General features: G+C 43.8%; 1 protein-coding gene across 1 annotated transcript in view; it reads right to left on the reverse strand.

Annotated features, from left to right (window-relative positions):
- Nucleotides 1-16,610, reverse strand: part of CEP135 (centrosomal protein 135) — a 96,163-nt gene that overhangs the window by 42,393 nt on the left and 37,160 nt on the right. The window contains exons 13-16 of the mRNA XM_065405725.1: nt 14,710-14,853; nt 9,642-9,698; nt 3,672-3,749; nt 3,355-3,506 (exon numbers count right to left, since the gene is read on the reverse strand). Coding sequence (XP_065261797.1) covers nt 3,355-3,506; nt 3,672-3,749; nt 9,642-9,698; nt 14,710-14,853 — 431 coding nt within the window. The remainder of the gene's footprint in view (nt 1-3,354; nt 3,507-3,671; nt 3,750-9,641; nt 9,699-14,709; nt 14,854-16,610) is intronic.

A 16,610-nucleotide genomic window follows, 5' to 3' on the forward strand; every position in this document is an offset into this window, starting at 1 on the left:
GGCTACAGCAATCAAAATTAGAACAGCATGATCTTGTCAGTTGGCCCAGGACTCTCAGCAGCACAGGGATTGGCAGAAAACAAAGAAGTTTTCCCTTGTAGGAGATCACAAAGGCGTCCAAAATGGACCCTGCGCTGACACTTGCCCTTGAACAAAACTAGTGACACTTCCTGTTCTGTCAAGTGTTGAACAGGTCCATTTCTAGTATACCCAAATCTGAAAAATGGACTTTGCTAAATTGGGTCTGAGGGACCATTCATGATCTCTGCTGAATGACCTGCTGAGATGGTCTGCTAGAAAGTTTTGAGATCCAGGAAGATGAGATGCTTTGAGGGTAATCTTGTTCTTGATGAAAAGGGACAGAGGTTCAGTACTTCTTGCCAAAGGGGTCTGATCTGGGATTTCCCTGTTTGTTGAGGTAAACCATTGCAACAATGTTGTATGTGAGCACTTGTATAGAACAGGAACACTTGACAGGCCAGACAAATAACTCAGAGCTACCTGACATTGATCTGTAGGGAGAGGTCCTGATCAGTCTACAGACCTTGTGTCTGAAAGCTCCCTAGATTTGCTCCCCAACTGAGGAATTAAGCATTTGTGACTAAGGTCACACAAGGCAGAATTGGAGCAAATGGAACTCCACTACATACACTGGCAGGGTCCATTCACCAGTCCAGGCAAGACAGAACAGTTGCAGGAACAGTTGAGTCTGCATTTCGAGTAGATGATGAGATACACACTTCAACCACTTCTGCAGGACTCGGAGGTGAATTGTGCCATGTGTTATACGCAAGCTGCCGTGTGACCTAGAAGTTTCGGGCAGTTCCTTACTGTTGTACAAAGATATAACTAATTCTTTGCACGTGTTGAATATTGCTTGAAATTTGGCCTGAGGCAAATAAGCTCTTCCTGATGACAAGTCAAGAAGAACTCTTATAAATTCAATTTCCTGTACAGGGAGAAGAACTGATTTGTCTTTGTTGATCATCAGGCCAAACAAACAAAATAGGGATCAGATCTTCTTGATGGCTTCCTTCACTTGCTGTCTGGAATGACCTAAGATCAACCAATCACCCAGATATGGATATACCTGGATTTTTGTCTTCCTGTGATGTGCTGCCCCTACCGCCTGCACTTTGTGAAGACTCAGGGGGGCTGATGACAGACCAAAAGAAAGGAGCATAAACTGATAATGCACACTTGCTACAACAAACCTTAAGAACATTTGGTGACTCTGATGAATGACCACGTGGAAATAGGCATCCTTTAACCCGGGGCAATGAACCAATAGTTGAGTTTGGGAATGGATAACAGAAGATAGGGTAAGCATATGAAACTTTATCTTTCTTATGTACTTTTTGAGATTTGGCAGTCTAAAATAAGTCTGAGGCCTCGCTTTGACTTTGGGATGAGAAAATGAGAGCTTTATAAGTAGGTTGAGAACATTTTACATCATTAATATTTTCATCATTTAAGAAAAGATTTAAGAAAACAAAGATGTTTTTGTAACTTTCAATTTTTCTGCACACAAATAAAGTAGAAAGTTTAACATACTGAGAAAAAAAAGCCTAATTCACCACAAGTTGTGGGATGCAAAAGTAATATTTAAATAAACATAAGCCATAACAGGCCCCAAAGAGTCTATTCCTGGGCTTCAGCTGTCCATGGCTCTCCTACTCCCATTCCATCTCATGGATCCTCCTCCAAATATCCCAACTGCCCTGCCTTCCACATAACATCTTCATTCACTCCCACATGCCCTGACTACTCCCACAAAGACCATTGCCCAACACACCACATTTCCTTCTTCCACAAAATATCCCCCTTTGCAACACTTAACTTACCCCATGCCCCTCCTCCCAAAAAAATATCCTAGTTCCCCAAATCTACTCAAAACAAGTCCCAGCTGCCCAGTGGTCTCCTTCTGTGCCCATTGACATACTCCTATTCCCCTCATGGTCCCACATTAACACTTTGTCTACCCCCCACAACCTCTAAGCCCTCCTGTTATTCCAACACAACCTCCGGATACTCAATGGGAGCACCCATCCCAGACAAGCCTAAATAGCTTGCCATACTCCTGCTAGCCTCAGTAGGCTTAAGGGTAGAGTGAGGGGACATGAGAAGACTCTGCTCCTGAGCTCCAGATGGCCACAGCTCTAGTATCAGAGGAGTAGCCGTGTTAGTCTGTATACACAAAAACAACGAGGAGTCTGGTGGCACCTTAAAGACTAACAGATTTATTTGGGCATAAGCTTTCGTGGGTAAAAACTCCCACTTCTTACAGCTCTAATGCTGCTCTCCCAATGGTCCACAACATCATAGCTGCCTCACCGTGTCTGGGCTCTGCTCCAATGGTAACGACATTGAAAGCACTACGGCAAACAGGGCCCCAGGCAGTTATCAGAGTATTGACTTACCTTATACTTCAACTAAATCAGTAGTACTTCTAGCGGGAGTATGAGTGTAGTCAAGACATTGACATGAGGGAAATTTTAGAACAATAAGCCTACTCATTTGTCAATACAGACTGGCTCTCTGTGAGATTAGTAAGGCCAAAATTGTCAAAACTGCATACATAAAATTAGATTTCAGTGAAACCTAAAGAGTTACACCAGTCTGAAACTGGCATAATCCAGGCCCAATGTTCCAGTCTGTGAGGGCTTTCATCTCCACCCTAAGGAAATGCATGTGCAGCACCTGTTAGAAACTTCATTTTCCTCCAGGATCATACCTAGGGAACATGGCTGTTGGGAAAAAATTAAATAATTCTGAGGGCAGAAAAATGTTAAGAGATCAACCCTGACTACTGCCTTGTTCGTAGACCTGAGATTGGAACTCCAAAGTACAGGGGGAGTAACACCACGTAGATGGGGGAAATTACCCCATTATAGAAATTTAATTTGTTTTTTTAAGTTAACAAATGGGTTTAGTAGCATTTCTTCTCAAATTGCACATACCAACCTTTACTATAATTTAGTGAACTTTTCAGTTTTGGAATTTTCTTTACTCCAGCTTAGTATAACAAGTGATGGACTCTGTACAAAGATTTTCACAGCTTCGGGAGTCTGTGTTTTTTCATGTTGGCAATAAGATTATCTTTCATTTGCAACTGGCGCTTTAAAAAATATTATTATATTTGCTCACTATACAACTACACTGGTAGCCCAGGAGAATCTAGAGCACCTTTTCCTACTAACGTTTTCTTGTCAGTGCAAGACAAACAATACCAGGATATTTTAAAAACATTTTATGAAAGTTTTACCATGAGTTTTCTATCTCTGTCATGTTAACGTATGACAAAATTGTATGTTAATTGCTATAACAGGACACAAAATTTTAAGCTGAACTTACTGAAGTGAGCATAACTCAGCTTTAAATTGTGAAGAGTCATCAGATGTCTGGGCAAGTTTATAAGACTTTGTTTTTAATTCATCTTCCAGAGAGTTTATTCTTTCTTTCAGTACAGAGATTGTACTCTTCAGTTCAAACTGTTGTGTTTCAAACTGCAATTAAAAAAAAAAAAAAAAAGAAAGAAAAAAAAAGACACGTTGTCTTTATTTCCTTTAGAAATCCATTACAGTGGAATGATTTTACTTTAAAGAAAATTTATCTAAAGGGTTTTAAAAAGCCATTTGGGTGAGAAGTTTACTCACTAACATGTTACTTACCCCAGAAACAGTGTTTTCCAGTTCTGCGATGTCATGCTCCATCTTTGATTTCTCAAAGGCTGCTGCCTCCTGCTGGACCTAACATGGAAAGAAATACAGAATTACTTGTAACAGTAAGTAATTTTTTAGACTGGAGTATGATTTAAGATGGCAATGCTCTTTGCATAATATAAAGTTCTAAAAGAAAAAAAGCTTTATCTTCATATGCACATGATTGGATGCAAAGCACACAAACTCCAGAGCTTCACCTGAACAAACAACAATGTATGATACAACGTTTCTCATGATTTTGTGAGGATACTTGCAGATGTCTTTAAACCTCTGTATGATTCAACCTTTGGGAGAATTTGTAACAGAAAAAGTAAATTTCCTTTCCCCTTATGAAATAGTCTCAGGTGGGTTGCTATAGAGAGAATACAAAACCAAAGTAATGCCAGATATGGTAAGCTAAGACATCAGAATTCTAAGCTATTTTCTAAAAGTTATTGTCAAGGTTTAAAGTAATTTTTAAAATCCGTTTTCATTTGTTACAAACACAACCTTAGAAGCTTGAAGCTTAAGGTCTGCTTACAAATCAAAGTCATCTTTCCCCATTTCAGCATTGTATCATTATTTACTGTTAAAGCACCTTTATCTACCTTCTGATTTCTATATATGAGTATTGTGATGTCATCAGATAAGCTTGTGCACTTCCTCAGAAATCTGTGGATGATGGCTCTTTACCAAGGGAGCTGTGGCTCTGGTCTGATTTCCCCTTCTTCACAGACTTGCTTTGTATAAATGGCATGCCCAAACCAGACTCCTTCCATCCCTTGCTGCTACTGCTTTTCCCATTTTGGGGAAGCCACTTGGGACTAAAGAATTGGAAAACACGCCTTATAGTGATTGTTAAGCTAAATAGATTCAAGAAGCTCAAAGAAGATAAAGGAGAGAGACTTGGTCACAGTCTATAAGTACCTACATGGGGAATAAATATTTGATAATGGACTCTTCAGTCTAGCAGACAAAGGAATAACACGATCCAACAGCTGGAAGTTGAAGCTAGAAAAAATCATACTAGAGATAAGGTGCAGATTTTTAACAGTGAGGGTAATTAATCATTGGAATAATGTAACCCCGGGTTGTGGTGGATTCTCTATCAATGGCAATTTTAAAATCAGGACTGGAAGTTTTTCTAAAAGATATGCTCTAGTGCAAATAGGTATTTGTTCAGCGAAGTTTTATGGCCTGTGTTATGCAGAAGGTCAGCCTAAATGAGCACAATGCTCCCTTCTGGCCTTCAAATTTATTGCTACGTCTACACTATGAGCTAGGGGTGTGAGTCCCCTGCTTGTGAACACATACCTGCACTAGCTCTCATCAAGCTAGCACGAGTATATATAGCAGCGTAGCCGCACTAGCATGTAGCAGTAGTGGAGACGTAGATGAGCCATTCCAAGTACTTACCTACTGGTTTCGGGTGGGTTTGTACTCGGCATGACTCAGCCATGCCTTTCCAGCCACTACCAGTAGTGCTGCAACTACACTGCTGTTATCAAGCTAGTGTGAGTATGTGTACACAAGCAGGGGAAATCACACCCCTACTTTGTAGGGTAAACATAACCTATGAATATAAAGGGGTGGAGGTGAGGGGAGATCTAGCTCCCCCATGCCAGCTGATGCAGCGCATCACCGTGGTATCATCTGTGAGTACATGAATCATCAGGTACTCAATTAGGGGTAGGAAAGCAACACCAGCATAACAGCCCTGAGTTCCAGAATGTTTAAGAGGAGGGTGATCTCAAGAGACTACCATCTCTCCTGTACCTTCTATAGATATATGTGGTCTCCTGTTGAGAATGGATTACGTTCACTTGAACTAGTATATGATATATATGTTATGTTGTTATACGATAACTGATGCTAAGTGAAATTGTACGATGGGGTATGTTGTTGGATGAAGACCAACATAACATATGGTGCTGGGTGTATAGAGGGCATGGACTTTTGGATGGAAATACCACCTGGTCTGTTTGTTTGGAACTTTGGGAGTTTTGAATTTGAAGGGTTGTTGGTTAGCTCCTGAGAAGATGGGGAACAGGATCATAGAGGGAGTCAGAGAACTATATTGTGATCAGGAAGGGAAGCCCCTACTGGGCTCTCATAAAATTAGGCTTTCCTTCTGAAAGTCAGAAGTAGAAGGGATACTGAAAGCAGTTGCTTTTTCTGATATGTTTACTCTAGTTAAATAAAAGTATACTGGTTTTTCAAACTCAGAAGTCCCAGGCATAGTAAATCAGTGGGGGTCTGAAGAGATCTGCGGGGTCCTTGAAATAGAGTTAGGCAAAGCAGCCAGAATTGCCCAATATTCACAGGCAAGGGTTCAGAGAGGAAGTTTAGAGGGATTACTAGTAATCCAGAAACACCGGTTTTGAACAAGGCGTGTGCCCAGGAAGGGGCAGGTTGTGACAATTTCCCACCCTAGAATAGAGGCATTCAAGACAAGAATCTTTGTTGGTGGTTTTTGTGAAAAGGACTTTCTGCTGCGTACATGGGTTGGATCTGTCTGTCAGTTTAAAGAAGAAAGACTTCCAGAAGGACTACAAACACTTAGACACAGGAAGGGTTATTTGGCAGATATGTAAATCTCATTCACCCTCAGATAAAGTCTGGCATGCTGGATGACGTACATGCACGCTGACATGTGCCTCAGTAATCTGAGGCAGGAACTCACTCCTGAGTGCTGGGGTGGGACCAGAGTTGATTGATGAGGTCTATCATAGTCTGAAACCTCTTTTGAGGGAGGTATGTTCATGCTGACTTTTAATTTATTAGTGCCCTATAAACTCTGGGTTGAGGTCAGAGTCCATTTTTAACTGTTGACTCTGAGCTTCAGGGTGGAGTATCTTTTGAAGTGAATCTATCATGTGCTGAAGGGGATTTCCCTCGCACCAGCCCGTCATACAGGTAGGGAAAAACCTGGATTCCTGGTGATCTAAAATGTGTGACCATCACAGCTAGGACCTTGGTAAATACTTGTGGTGCTGTGGAGAGGCTGAAAGGTAGAACTCTGTATTGATAATGTTAGGTTCCTACCAGGAGCCACTGATACTTCCTGTGAGCTGGATGCATAGAAATGTGGAAGTAGGTACCTTGGAGGTTCAAGAACCACAAACCAGACCATGGGGCTCAGAGACGGAGCAATGAAGATCAAGGATGAGTCTCCACCCTCTGTTCTCTTTGAGAATAGGAAGTAAGTGGAAACAGAATCCCTTGCCCCTTAACTCCTGAGACACCTCCTCCATTGTTCCCACTTGTACCATGGAGTCTTATCTCTTGCTTCAGTAGATTCTCATGAGAAGGGGTCCTGAAGAGAGATAGGGAGAAAGGTGTTTTTTGATGATCTTAGAGACCCACTGGTCTGGGGTTATCCCTGACCAACCCTCCCAGAAAAGGACAGGTGAGTGTCAAAGAAGGGATGAAAAAAGAAGGGTCCATAGATGGTCTGGCACAACTCTTGCCCTGTATATCAAAACTGATGTTTTCTTGAAGCCCTGGATTGTTGGACAATTGAGGAGAAGGCAGAAGGTCATCTGCCACAGAAATGCTGTCTCTTCCCCAGGCGCTGCAAGGATCACTATTGCAAGTAATAGTGGGGCTGCTGCCTCTGCCTGTATTGCTGTAGCTATTGTCTTGGAAACTTCCTCTTAGGGGGCAGAACTTATAGGCCCAGGAATCACACTGAATCCCTTGACTATTAAGGTATATAGGGTGTTGTCCATGATGTTGTTGAGCTCATTGCCCCCATACAGGAGGTCCTCAATAGTAACCTGGACTACATGTGGAATTCCTGATGCTTGTAACTAAAAAGACCTCATAGCTACAGCAGTGGCTGTTTATCTGAGAGCTGTATCAACTGTGTCAATTGCTGCTCAGCGTGCTGTCAGGGCTGGAAGCTACCATAAGACCTTTTATTTTATCCAGGTGATCTATGAAGAGCTTGTCCATAAAATTATAGAGAGTTTGTCCGATAGCATGAAGCCATATTTGGAAAGTTGCACCTGGTAATTCACTATTTTCACTTGGAGGCTTGTGAAGAGTAAGCTTTCTTCCCAAAGACATCAGACCTTTGCCTGGTCTTGCTTGTCTCATGGACTGCCTGAACTACAACAATACCTGGAGAGGATGTTGGTAAAAGTACTTGAATCCCTTTTCATCGACCTAATACCTCCTCTGTCTGCCCCCTTTGATGTACTCACAATAGGTTCTGGTGTGTGCCAGATGAACTTTGCTGGCTTTGGCATGGTGAGTTGTCCCGACAAGAAGGGTTGTATGATATCCAGCAATTTGTGCTGCTTCTCCTGGATGACTGCCAGGGAGATGTTCAATGTCTCTGCCACGTGACAGAGCAAGTCCTAAAAGACCTTCAGCTCTTCTACCAAGGCAGATGACAGAGGGTTGACCACTTCGTCTGGCAAGGAGGATGAAATGACTGGGATGGAGTATTTCAAGCAAGTGCTTGTGCCACTGTATTCCTCCTTTCCCTATACCATTTGGGGTTGAGCTGAAACAGATGGGAGTTGTTTCTTTGGTATGGAGGATCTGGTTCTGAAAGCCGCAGTTTGAGCCAATTTTTTTGAGTATGGATTTACTCTTCAAGTGATCAGTATGCCATGGTTGGTATGAGTAGTGTGGAGGACACACAGGTGATACCCTACGTGACCCAGATGACCTTCCAGTTACCCTGATAGATCCTGTCAATGCTTCTTCTCCAACTCCCAGTGCACCAGCCAATGAGGTGAGAGGTGGCGCTCCTCAGCTGAAGGGTGAGGGAATCACTGTACACTGCTCCCCCATCTGCCCAACCCCTGTGCATCCAGACCCCCTCATACCCAGACCCTCCCACCAAGCCTCACCCCCCCACACCCAGAACCCCGCAACGAGCCCCATCCCCCCTGCACTTGGACCACCCCAACAAGCCCCCTGCATCTGGATCCCCACCCCACTGAGCCCCACTCCCCCAGCATCTGGACCCCCCCACTGAGCCCCCCACAACCAGACCCCCCTTCCAAGCTCTAGCCCCCCCTACATCCAGAACCCCCCACCCACGCTAAGCCCAAACCACCTTCACCTGGACCCTCTGCAGAGTCCCATTACCGTTGCACCCAGAACCTTCCAACAAGCCCCTGTGCATCCAGATCCCCCACTGAGCTGCCCGCACCCAGATTGCCCTCTCAACCCATACCTGCATGCTCCTACGCCAAGCCCAACACTTGGATCCTGCCTTGATGAGCCTGCCTGCCCACACCTGGTGCATCTGGCAACGAGGGGCAGGGCCCTGGGGTGTTTCTGGGGCAGGCCCAATCCTTGCCCTGTGTCAGAGCTGGGTGCATCAGCATGCCAGGAGTATCAACATGTACCATGCCTGCAGCTGAGCTTACCCTGCTTCTGCTTCCAGACGTTGGTCCAGCCTGGTTCCAGGCCCTGCTTCTTCCCAGTTCCTATCCTGCTCCGGCCTTGTTTCCAAACCTGCTCCTGTTCCCCTCCAGCTTCTGACTTCGAGCCTCTGCTTTACTTCTGGCTTATATGTCTAGTTTACCTTCCGGCTCTGGCATTTAGCTTCTGTCTCTTTGATACTGATCCTCGGCTCCCCCTCCAGCTCTGACATTCGGCTTCTGTCCTTCTGACCCTCGGCTTGTTCCTGGACTCTGCTCCCCTGGACTAAGCTCTAACTGATAGGCTGGACTCTCATTTCAACTATTAGTCCTGTCTGCCCAGACCCAGTCAGCTACAGTTTGAACAGCCCAATACATAGGTAAGGCCCACCTCACCGACACAGACCCCACTCAGTCCAATTTTTCGCTGGTGGAATTGGTGGATGGGCCGTACAGACCTTGCAAACACAAGTGTTCACCCTGCAGGTGTAGAAAACAGCCCTACAAGCCCAGGTTTCACCCTGGCTCCAGCCTCTCAAGAGCCAAAGGTCCAGACAAGTTTAATGGTGACTGTGGTTTGAGATTTCCTAAATAATGCCAGCTCCTCTTCTTGCTACGCCCTCAGTGTGCCTCACAGACCAGGCCTGAGTAGGTCTCAACATTACTCGGAAAGCCTTGGCCTGGACCTCCCGCTCCGTTGGAATAGTCCAGCCCCCTCCTTGGCTAGGTGAATCAGATCATTCAGGCCGTGATGGTTATCTTCAGTGACCTCCACTGCACCTGAACCGCTGAAACTATACCAGCTATTTACAGTAGAAGCAGATGCCTCCAACTTTGCACTGGGACAGTCCTCTCCCAAATGGCAGCCTCTGATGGTCAGCTTCACCCTTTAGCCTTTTACTTGCGCATGCTCACACCAGTGCTGCAAAACAATGACATCCTTGATAAAGAGCTACTTGTCATCAAAGTAGCCTTCAAGGAATGACGGCATCTCCTGGAGAATGTCAGGTTTTCAATCCAAGTCCTCACTGACCACAAGAACCTGGAATTCCTGAAGAAGGCTTGGCACCTAAAACAGTGACAGGCCCACTGGTCCCTCTTCTGTATTTAGTTTGACTTCTTGGTGACCTACTGTCACAGAACCAGGAATGTGAAGAAAGGTGCATTATCCCAGAAGGGGGAGTACTGTGAACTTGACCAAGAGCCTCCATCCATGATCCTCAAACTGTCAAATTTTATTTTGAGTACCACTGTCCATAACCTGCTACCCTCGATGCGTTCCCGGCTGCCTAACGATCCCTTCGCAATTCAGATCCACGAAGCCCTAGACAATGCTACCACCCATACTGCCTTTCTGTATCTTAAGGGGCACATCTACATACCCAATGGTTCACCCAGGCTGCAAGTTCTACAAATCAGTCACGATCCTCTTCTGGCAGGTCACTTTGGTCAATTCAAGACCCAAGCCCTCAGTGCCGAGGAGTTTCTGGTGGCTGGCCCTGCACACTTCAACAGCAACTTATATCTGGTCCTGTAACCTCTGCGCCCAGACCAAAATCCCACGTGAAACTGCTCTTCAGCCCTTTTCCATTCCACCCCAGCCTTGGGCCATCGTGTTGACGGACTTCATCGTGGAACATCCGCCCTCCCAAGGATTCTAGTGGTTATTCATCTCCTGACAAAGATGGCACATTTTATACTGTGTCACAGCCACCCCACTGCCCACAAAATAGCCCGTCTGTTTGAAGACGATACCTTTCACCTTCATTGGTTGCCCTCAAGCATAGTATCCGACCAGGGGTCACAGTTTATTTTGGTGGGAATTTATGTGCCTCCTGACCATTGAACTTCGTCCCTCAACTGTTTACTACCTTAGTACCAATAGTCAGGCAGAGAGAGTCAATCAAGTCCTAGAGCAGTACCTAGGCTGTTTCCTATATTACCACCAGGATGACTGGTTGGCATTCGTTCCCCACCCTGAATTCACCTACAACTACACACACACTGTAACTCAGAAGACCCCCACTTCTTGAATTATGGGTTCCACCTTTGGCAGCACCCTGAAATCTCCTTGCCTTACCAGTACCAACCATCGCTGACCTCACTGTGTACATTAACCAAGTACATCAAGAATTCAGGCACCAGTTAAAAGAGGCTAAGACAGTGTACAAGCACCAAGCCATTAGCCAACCGATACCATCGGCCAACCCCCAATCTCATGGAAGGGAGTAGGGTTTGATTGTCTGCACAAAACCTGCAATCCACCCGTCCATCCATGAAACTGGACTACAAGTACTTGTGGCCATTTAAGATCACAGAACAATTTAACCCAGTAACCTTTCGATTACAGCTGCCAGAATCCCTTCAGATCCTCCCCATTTCCACATCTCCCTCTTGAAATCTTTATTTCAAATCAAGAATTTCTGCCCGCACTACACTCCTCCTCCTCCTTTAATAATTGTGAAGGGCCAACAGAAACATGTGGACCAGCAGATTCTGGACCCTCACTGAGTCTGGGGAAGACTCCAATATCTGATTGACTGGGAGGGATAAGTCCTGGAGGAGCAGACATAGGAACCAGTGGAACATGTCCAGACCCCAGACCTCCTGTGTGCCTTCCTGCCTAATCCAAGAAACACAGCCCCAGGGTTCCTGGGAAGTGACCCTGAAAGAAGGGGGTGCTGTCAGGGACCAGACCAACTACTGGCCTGCTCCCTGACTAACTTCACTGCTAGGCAACCAATGAGCCCAGCTTTACTGCCTTGGAACTGACAGAGTAGCCAGAGCACCTGACTGGCTGCTGGTTTAGCTACCCTGCTCATAAGTCTGGCACTCACAGCAGATCTGCAGTTCCTCAACATGTATTATGCCCACAGCTGCACTTGTCCTGCTCCAGCCTTCTTCCAGGCCCTACTCCAGACTTGTTTCCGAATCTGCTCCACCTACTACCCACTCTGGTTCCAGCCTCCCTTCCCTCCAACTTCTGACGTCAATCCTTAGCTACGGCTCTGGCATTCAACTTCTGTCTCTCCAGTACCAATCCTTGGCTCCACCTCTAGCCTACAACTCCAGTTTACCCACCGGCTCTAGGATTTGGCTTCTGTCCCTCTGGTACTGACCCTTGGATCATTCCTGGACTGTGCCCCCACTGGACTCAGCTCTCACTGGTAGGATAAACTCTTGTTTTAATCACTAGGCCTGACCGCCTACAGCCCCATCAGATACACCTGTCATTAGAGCCCGGTGCAGATACAAATATGTGGATCCATATCCAACCTGCAGGAATCAACTTGTATCCGACCCACACTCCATCTTTTATCTATATTTGCATCCACACTGCACCTGCAACAGCAAGCTATGTCACAGTGCCTCTCAGGAAGAGCCTGTGTAATGTAGAAGAAAACTACCTGGCTTAACAAATGTGCACACTATTATTATTATTATTATTATTGTTGTTATTTTAAACATCAGTCTTACTATACAACAGGCATCAGAACAAATAGCCTTTTATTTTATTATTTTTAATGTAAATGTCTAAAGTCAATAATGCTCAAAATAACAAACTGAACTATAAAATTAAAAAAAATCTCTGCTGCCTATTTAGCTTGTGATTTATAAAGTCATCACACTTAGAGCTCAGCAATCCCAGTTTCTTTGCACCAGCCACTGTTCTCCCTGTGGAATCATGTAAAGAGAATACTATCTGAGGGCTACAGTGCTTAATTATTGCCCGGGCTTGGCAGGTTATCCTCCTAAGGGGGCTGGGGGGAGAGTGAGGAGCAACAACAGGCACTCCATGACTACAGGTCAGAGGGGTAAAGGTGCTCTCCGGCTGCCCAACCAATGCCTTATTTCAGCCCTGGCACTTATTGGCTTGGCAGATCATCCTCCGCACCCCCCTAGGTGGCTGGGGGGGCGGGGAAAGAGGAGCAACAACAGCAGGCACTCTATTGGGTGCAGGAGGGGGGTGCAAGCGTTAGGGGCGCAGAAGAGGGCGTTCTCCGGTTGCCCAGCCAGTGATTTATTTGTGCCGTAACAGTCAGTTGGAGAGGGAGGCAGCTGCTTCTGCAAAGTAAGTCAGGAAGCCAGACTGACTTACTTTGCAGAAGCAGCTGCCTCCCTCTCCAACTGACCTGATACAGCAATGAAGTTGGGAGAAGTTTCCTACATTGCTTGACTGCTTAAACTACAGATAGGAGCATGGGGGATTTTCCTACCTGTCTTGATCTATCCACCTCCCCTTTCTCTATATACAGGGAGAGAGGAAATATAGGCTCTGGAAGATGGGGAAGCAGCCTCATAGGCTATGAGCTACAGACAGCTACTTCCCCGCATTTGAGATCCTGTATTTAGGATCCTGTGCGGATACAAAAATTTGTATCCGCATCAATTCACAAACATGGTCCACGGATATAAAGCAGATATCCGCATATCTGTGGGGCTCTACCAGTCATTGCTCTTTATCTGAGATAAATGAAAAGCCAAGAGGCAAAGAAAACCTAGCAAAAAGTTTAACTACCAAAAATTGAAAACTTTGAAGACTAACTGGTTTCTTGCTAAGCAAGGAACAAGGATACCATAGGATTCTGTCTTGCAGCGACAGGTGACAAGAAAGAACCACGTGTTGCAGCCATACCATCCTTTGTCTCTTCTGCTGTGGGAAGCAGGAGGGTATGCAAAGCACAGGCAAACTTCCCAGACACTGCCATTTTAAAGAATCTGATCTTGCACATATGACATGCACCAAGATTGGAATCTATATGAACAATAACTCAAAAAAAAAAAAAATCTTAGCTCTAAGTATAATATCAAGTTAGAAATGTTTCCACATAGAAGTGAAATCTGGTTCTATTTAAGTCAATGGTAAAACTCTTATTGGCATCAATGGGGCCAAGATTTCACTTTTGGTGTTCATAGTGACAGGTTGCAAGGCAAAACACAGAAAGAATACCATATTGAAGTAAACAAAACAATATAATGAACTAAAGCTTCAGAACGTTCAGTGAATCTAAACACTAGACACTAAATGATTAAATTAGCTCTAATGTCTAGCCACAAACTAGCAAATAAAATACCAGAGAGGATATACTTTATTTACATATTTGTGGAGCAGTTTTTAATATCTAGTATTTACAGAGTCCCTTCTGCAACACTGCTTTTATAGCTGTATTTCCATTCCCAGTGCTTAAAAATAACTTGAGGCTTAACAAAGAAAACAAAAAAGCCCCCAACATTACTGAGCATAGGTTTAATGCTTTTTTTGCACCAATAAAATGAAACATACACGAGTAATTGCAACATTATATCCATATATTTATTGCAGATACATACTGATCCTACCCATAGTTTCTCCTGACAAATGCATTCTTTGATGTATAAGGTGATCATTTTACAAGTGCAATGTTTTAAAATTTTGAATTTCCAGAAAGCTCATTAATCCTGCACAGACTATACAAGTGGTCCAGTGGTGGTGTTCAGTGGAGAAGAAAACTGAAGTTGTAGGCTCTTAGTTATAATTATTACTGCATAAATAAGCAACACATCAGAAGTTCCTCTCAGAATTCACAAGAGTAGATATTCACAGATTAACATAAAAGGCATTATTTATATTAACACATGCTCACCTTTAGTTTCTCCCTCAGACTTTCTTTTTCTGCCATCATTCTTCTGAAGTCAGCTAATGCAATGTCTCTTTCCTCTTCCACGTGACTTTGAGAAACTAAAGTATGCTTTGCCTCTCTTCTTAACCTATTTAATTCATCCTGAGACTTTAAGAGAGTACTGCTTAGTAGTATCCATACATTCAAAATAGTACATCGTATATAATGTTAAGAAAAATGACAAACTGATTTTTAGCATTCTGATTACACTAGATATACTGCATTTCTTTCTAGTTGTTTCCTAGACATCCAGAAAGTGCTCCTTAAGTCGTACAAAGGCAAAGAATTCTTGATTTTCTCAAAATACACTTACTTCTTCCTTATGTCCAAACCCCCTTCTGTTCTCATTCATTACTTCCTCCTCCTTCCTCTCCAGCTTCTATCCTCCCCTACCTTGCTCACGAATTCTATCTCTCCCTTATCTTCCTAACCTTTCTATTTCCAAATTCCAAGTACAGTATGTAATCTTAATTAATTACTTTTCAGAAGGAAAAGAGTTGTGAATTAGAAGTTGCAATATACTATATGTAACTGTAGAAACATCATGTGAAAGTGTTCTAAAATATACGTCGCTTGAAAAATTTCCTAAGAAGTCACATATTTGAGGGCATAAGATTCTAAAATTAGCATTCTTTTGAGTATGCTAACCCATAGAGTACCATAGCATACATACGAGTCAACAGTGTAACATTGTTGCAAAAAAAGCGAACATCATTCTGGGATGTATTAGCAGGAGCGTTGTAAGCAAGACACGAGAAGTAATTCTTCTGCTCTACTCCACGCTGATTAGGCCTCAACTGGATTTCTGTGTCCAGTTCTGGGTGCCACATTTCAGGAAAGATGTGGGCAAATTGGAGAAAGTCCAGAGAAGAGCAACAAAAATGATTAAAGGTCTAGAAAACATGTCTGATGAGGGAAGGTTGAAAAAATTGGGTTTGTTTGGAGAAGAGGAGACTGAGAGGGGACATGAGAACAGTTTTTAAGTACATAAAAGGATGTTACAAGGAGGAGGGAGAAGAATTGTTCTTCTTAACCTCTGAGGATAGGACAAGAAACAATGGGCTTAAATTGCAGCAAGGGCGGTTTAGGTTGGACATTAGGTAAAACTTCCTAATTGTCAGGGTGGTTAAGCACTGGAATAAATTGCCTAGGGAGGTTGTGGAATTTCCATCATTGGAGATTTTTAAGAGCAGGTAAGACAAACACCTAGGAATGCTCTAGATAATACTTAGTCCTGCCATGAGTGCAGGGGACTGGACTAGATGACCTCTCAGGGTCCCTTCCAGTCCTACGATTCTATAAAACAGGTAAAGCTGTAAAACTGGATTTAAAATATTAGGTGACTTAAGGCTTGTCTACACTGCCCTGCAGTTTGGACTATAAAGGGTGTGAACAGCAGTGCGCACCAAAAGTGCTGTGTTCTAATTCCCTCATGTGGACTCTGCTGGCACAAACTAAAAGGTTCCTAATTCACGTTAACGTAGTCCTGTTTGAGAACTACGACGTTAACGAGATTAGGAACCTTTTAGTTTGCTCCCGCAACGCCTACACTGGGGAGTTACAGTGCAGCACTTTGGTGTGCACTGCTGTTCACACCCCCGTAGTCCGAACCACAGAGAAGTATAGACATAGCCTTACATAGTTTACATATTAACTAGTGACACTAATAAGGCAGATTACAATTTTAACTCCTATCTACCTAATTTAAGATTTTCTACAACACTCATCACTGTAGTATCTAAGGAATTAGATCTGCACAACAAATATCCTATCTGAATTCAGGAAGACATAGTAGCCACTACAAGAATTTCTTTGAAGTTAAGAAACCAATTTATTACAAAGCAATAAAATCAGGAATTACCTAA

This window comes from Emys orbicularis, chromosome 5 (genome assembly GCF_028017835.1).
Source record: "Emys orbicularis isolate rEmyOrb1 chromosome 5, rEmyOrb1.hap1, whole genome shotgun sequence".
Lineage (NCBI taxonomy): Eukaryota > Metazoa > Chordata > Testudines > Emydidae > Emys > Emys orbicularis.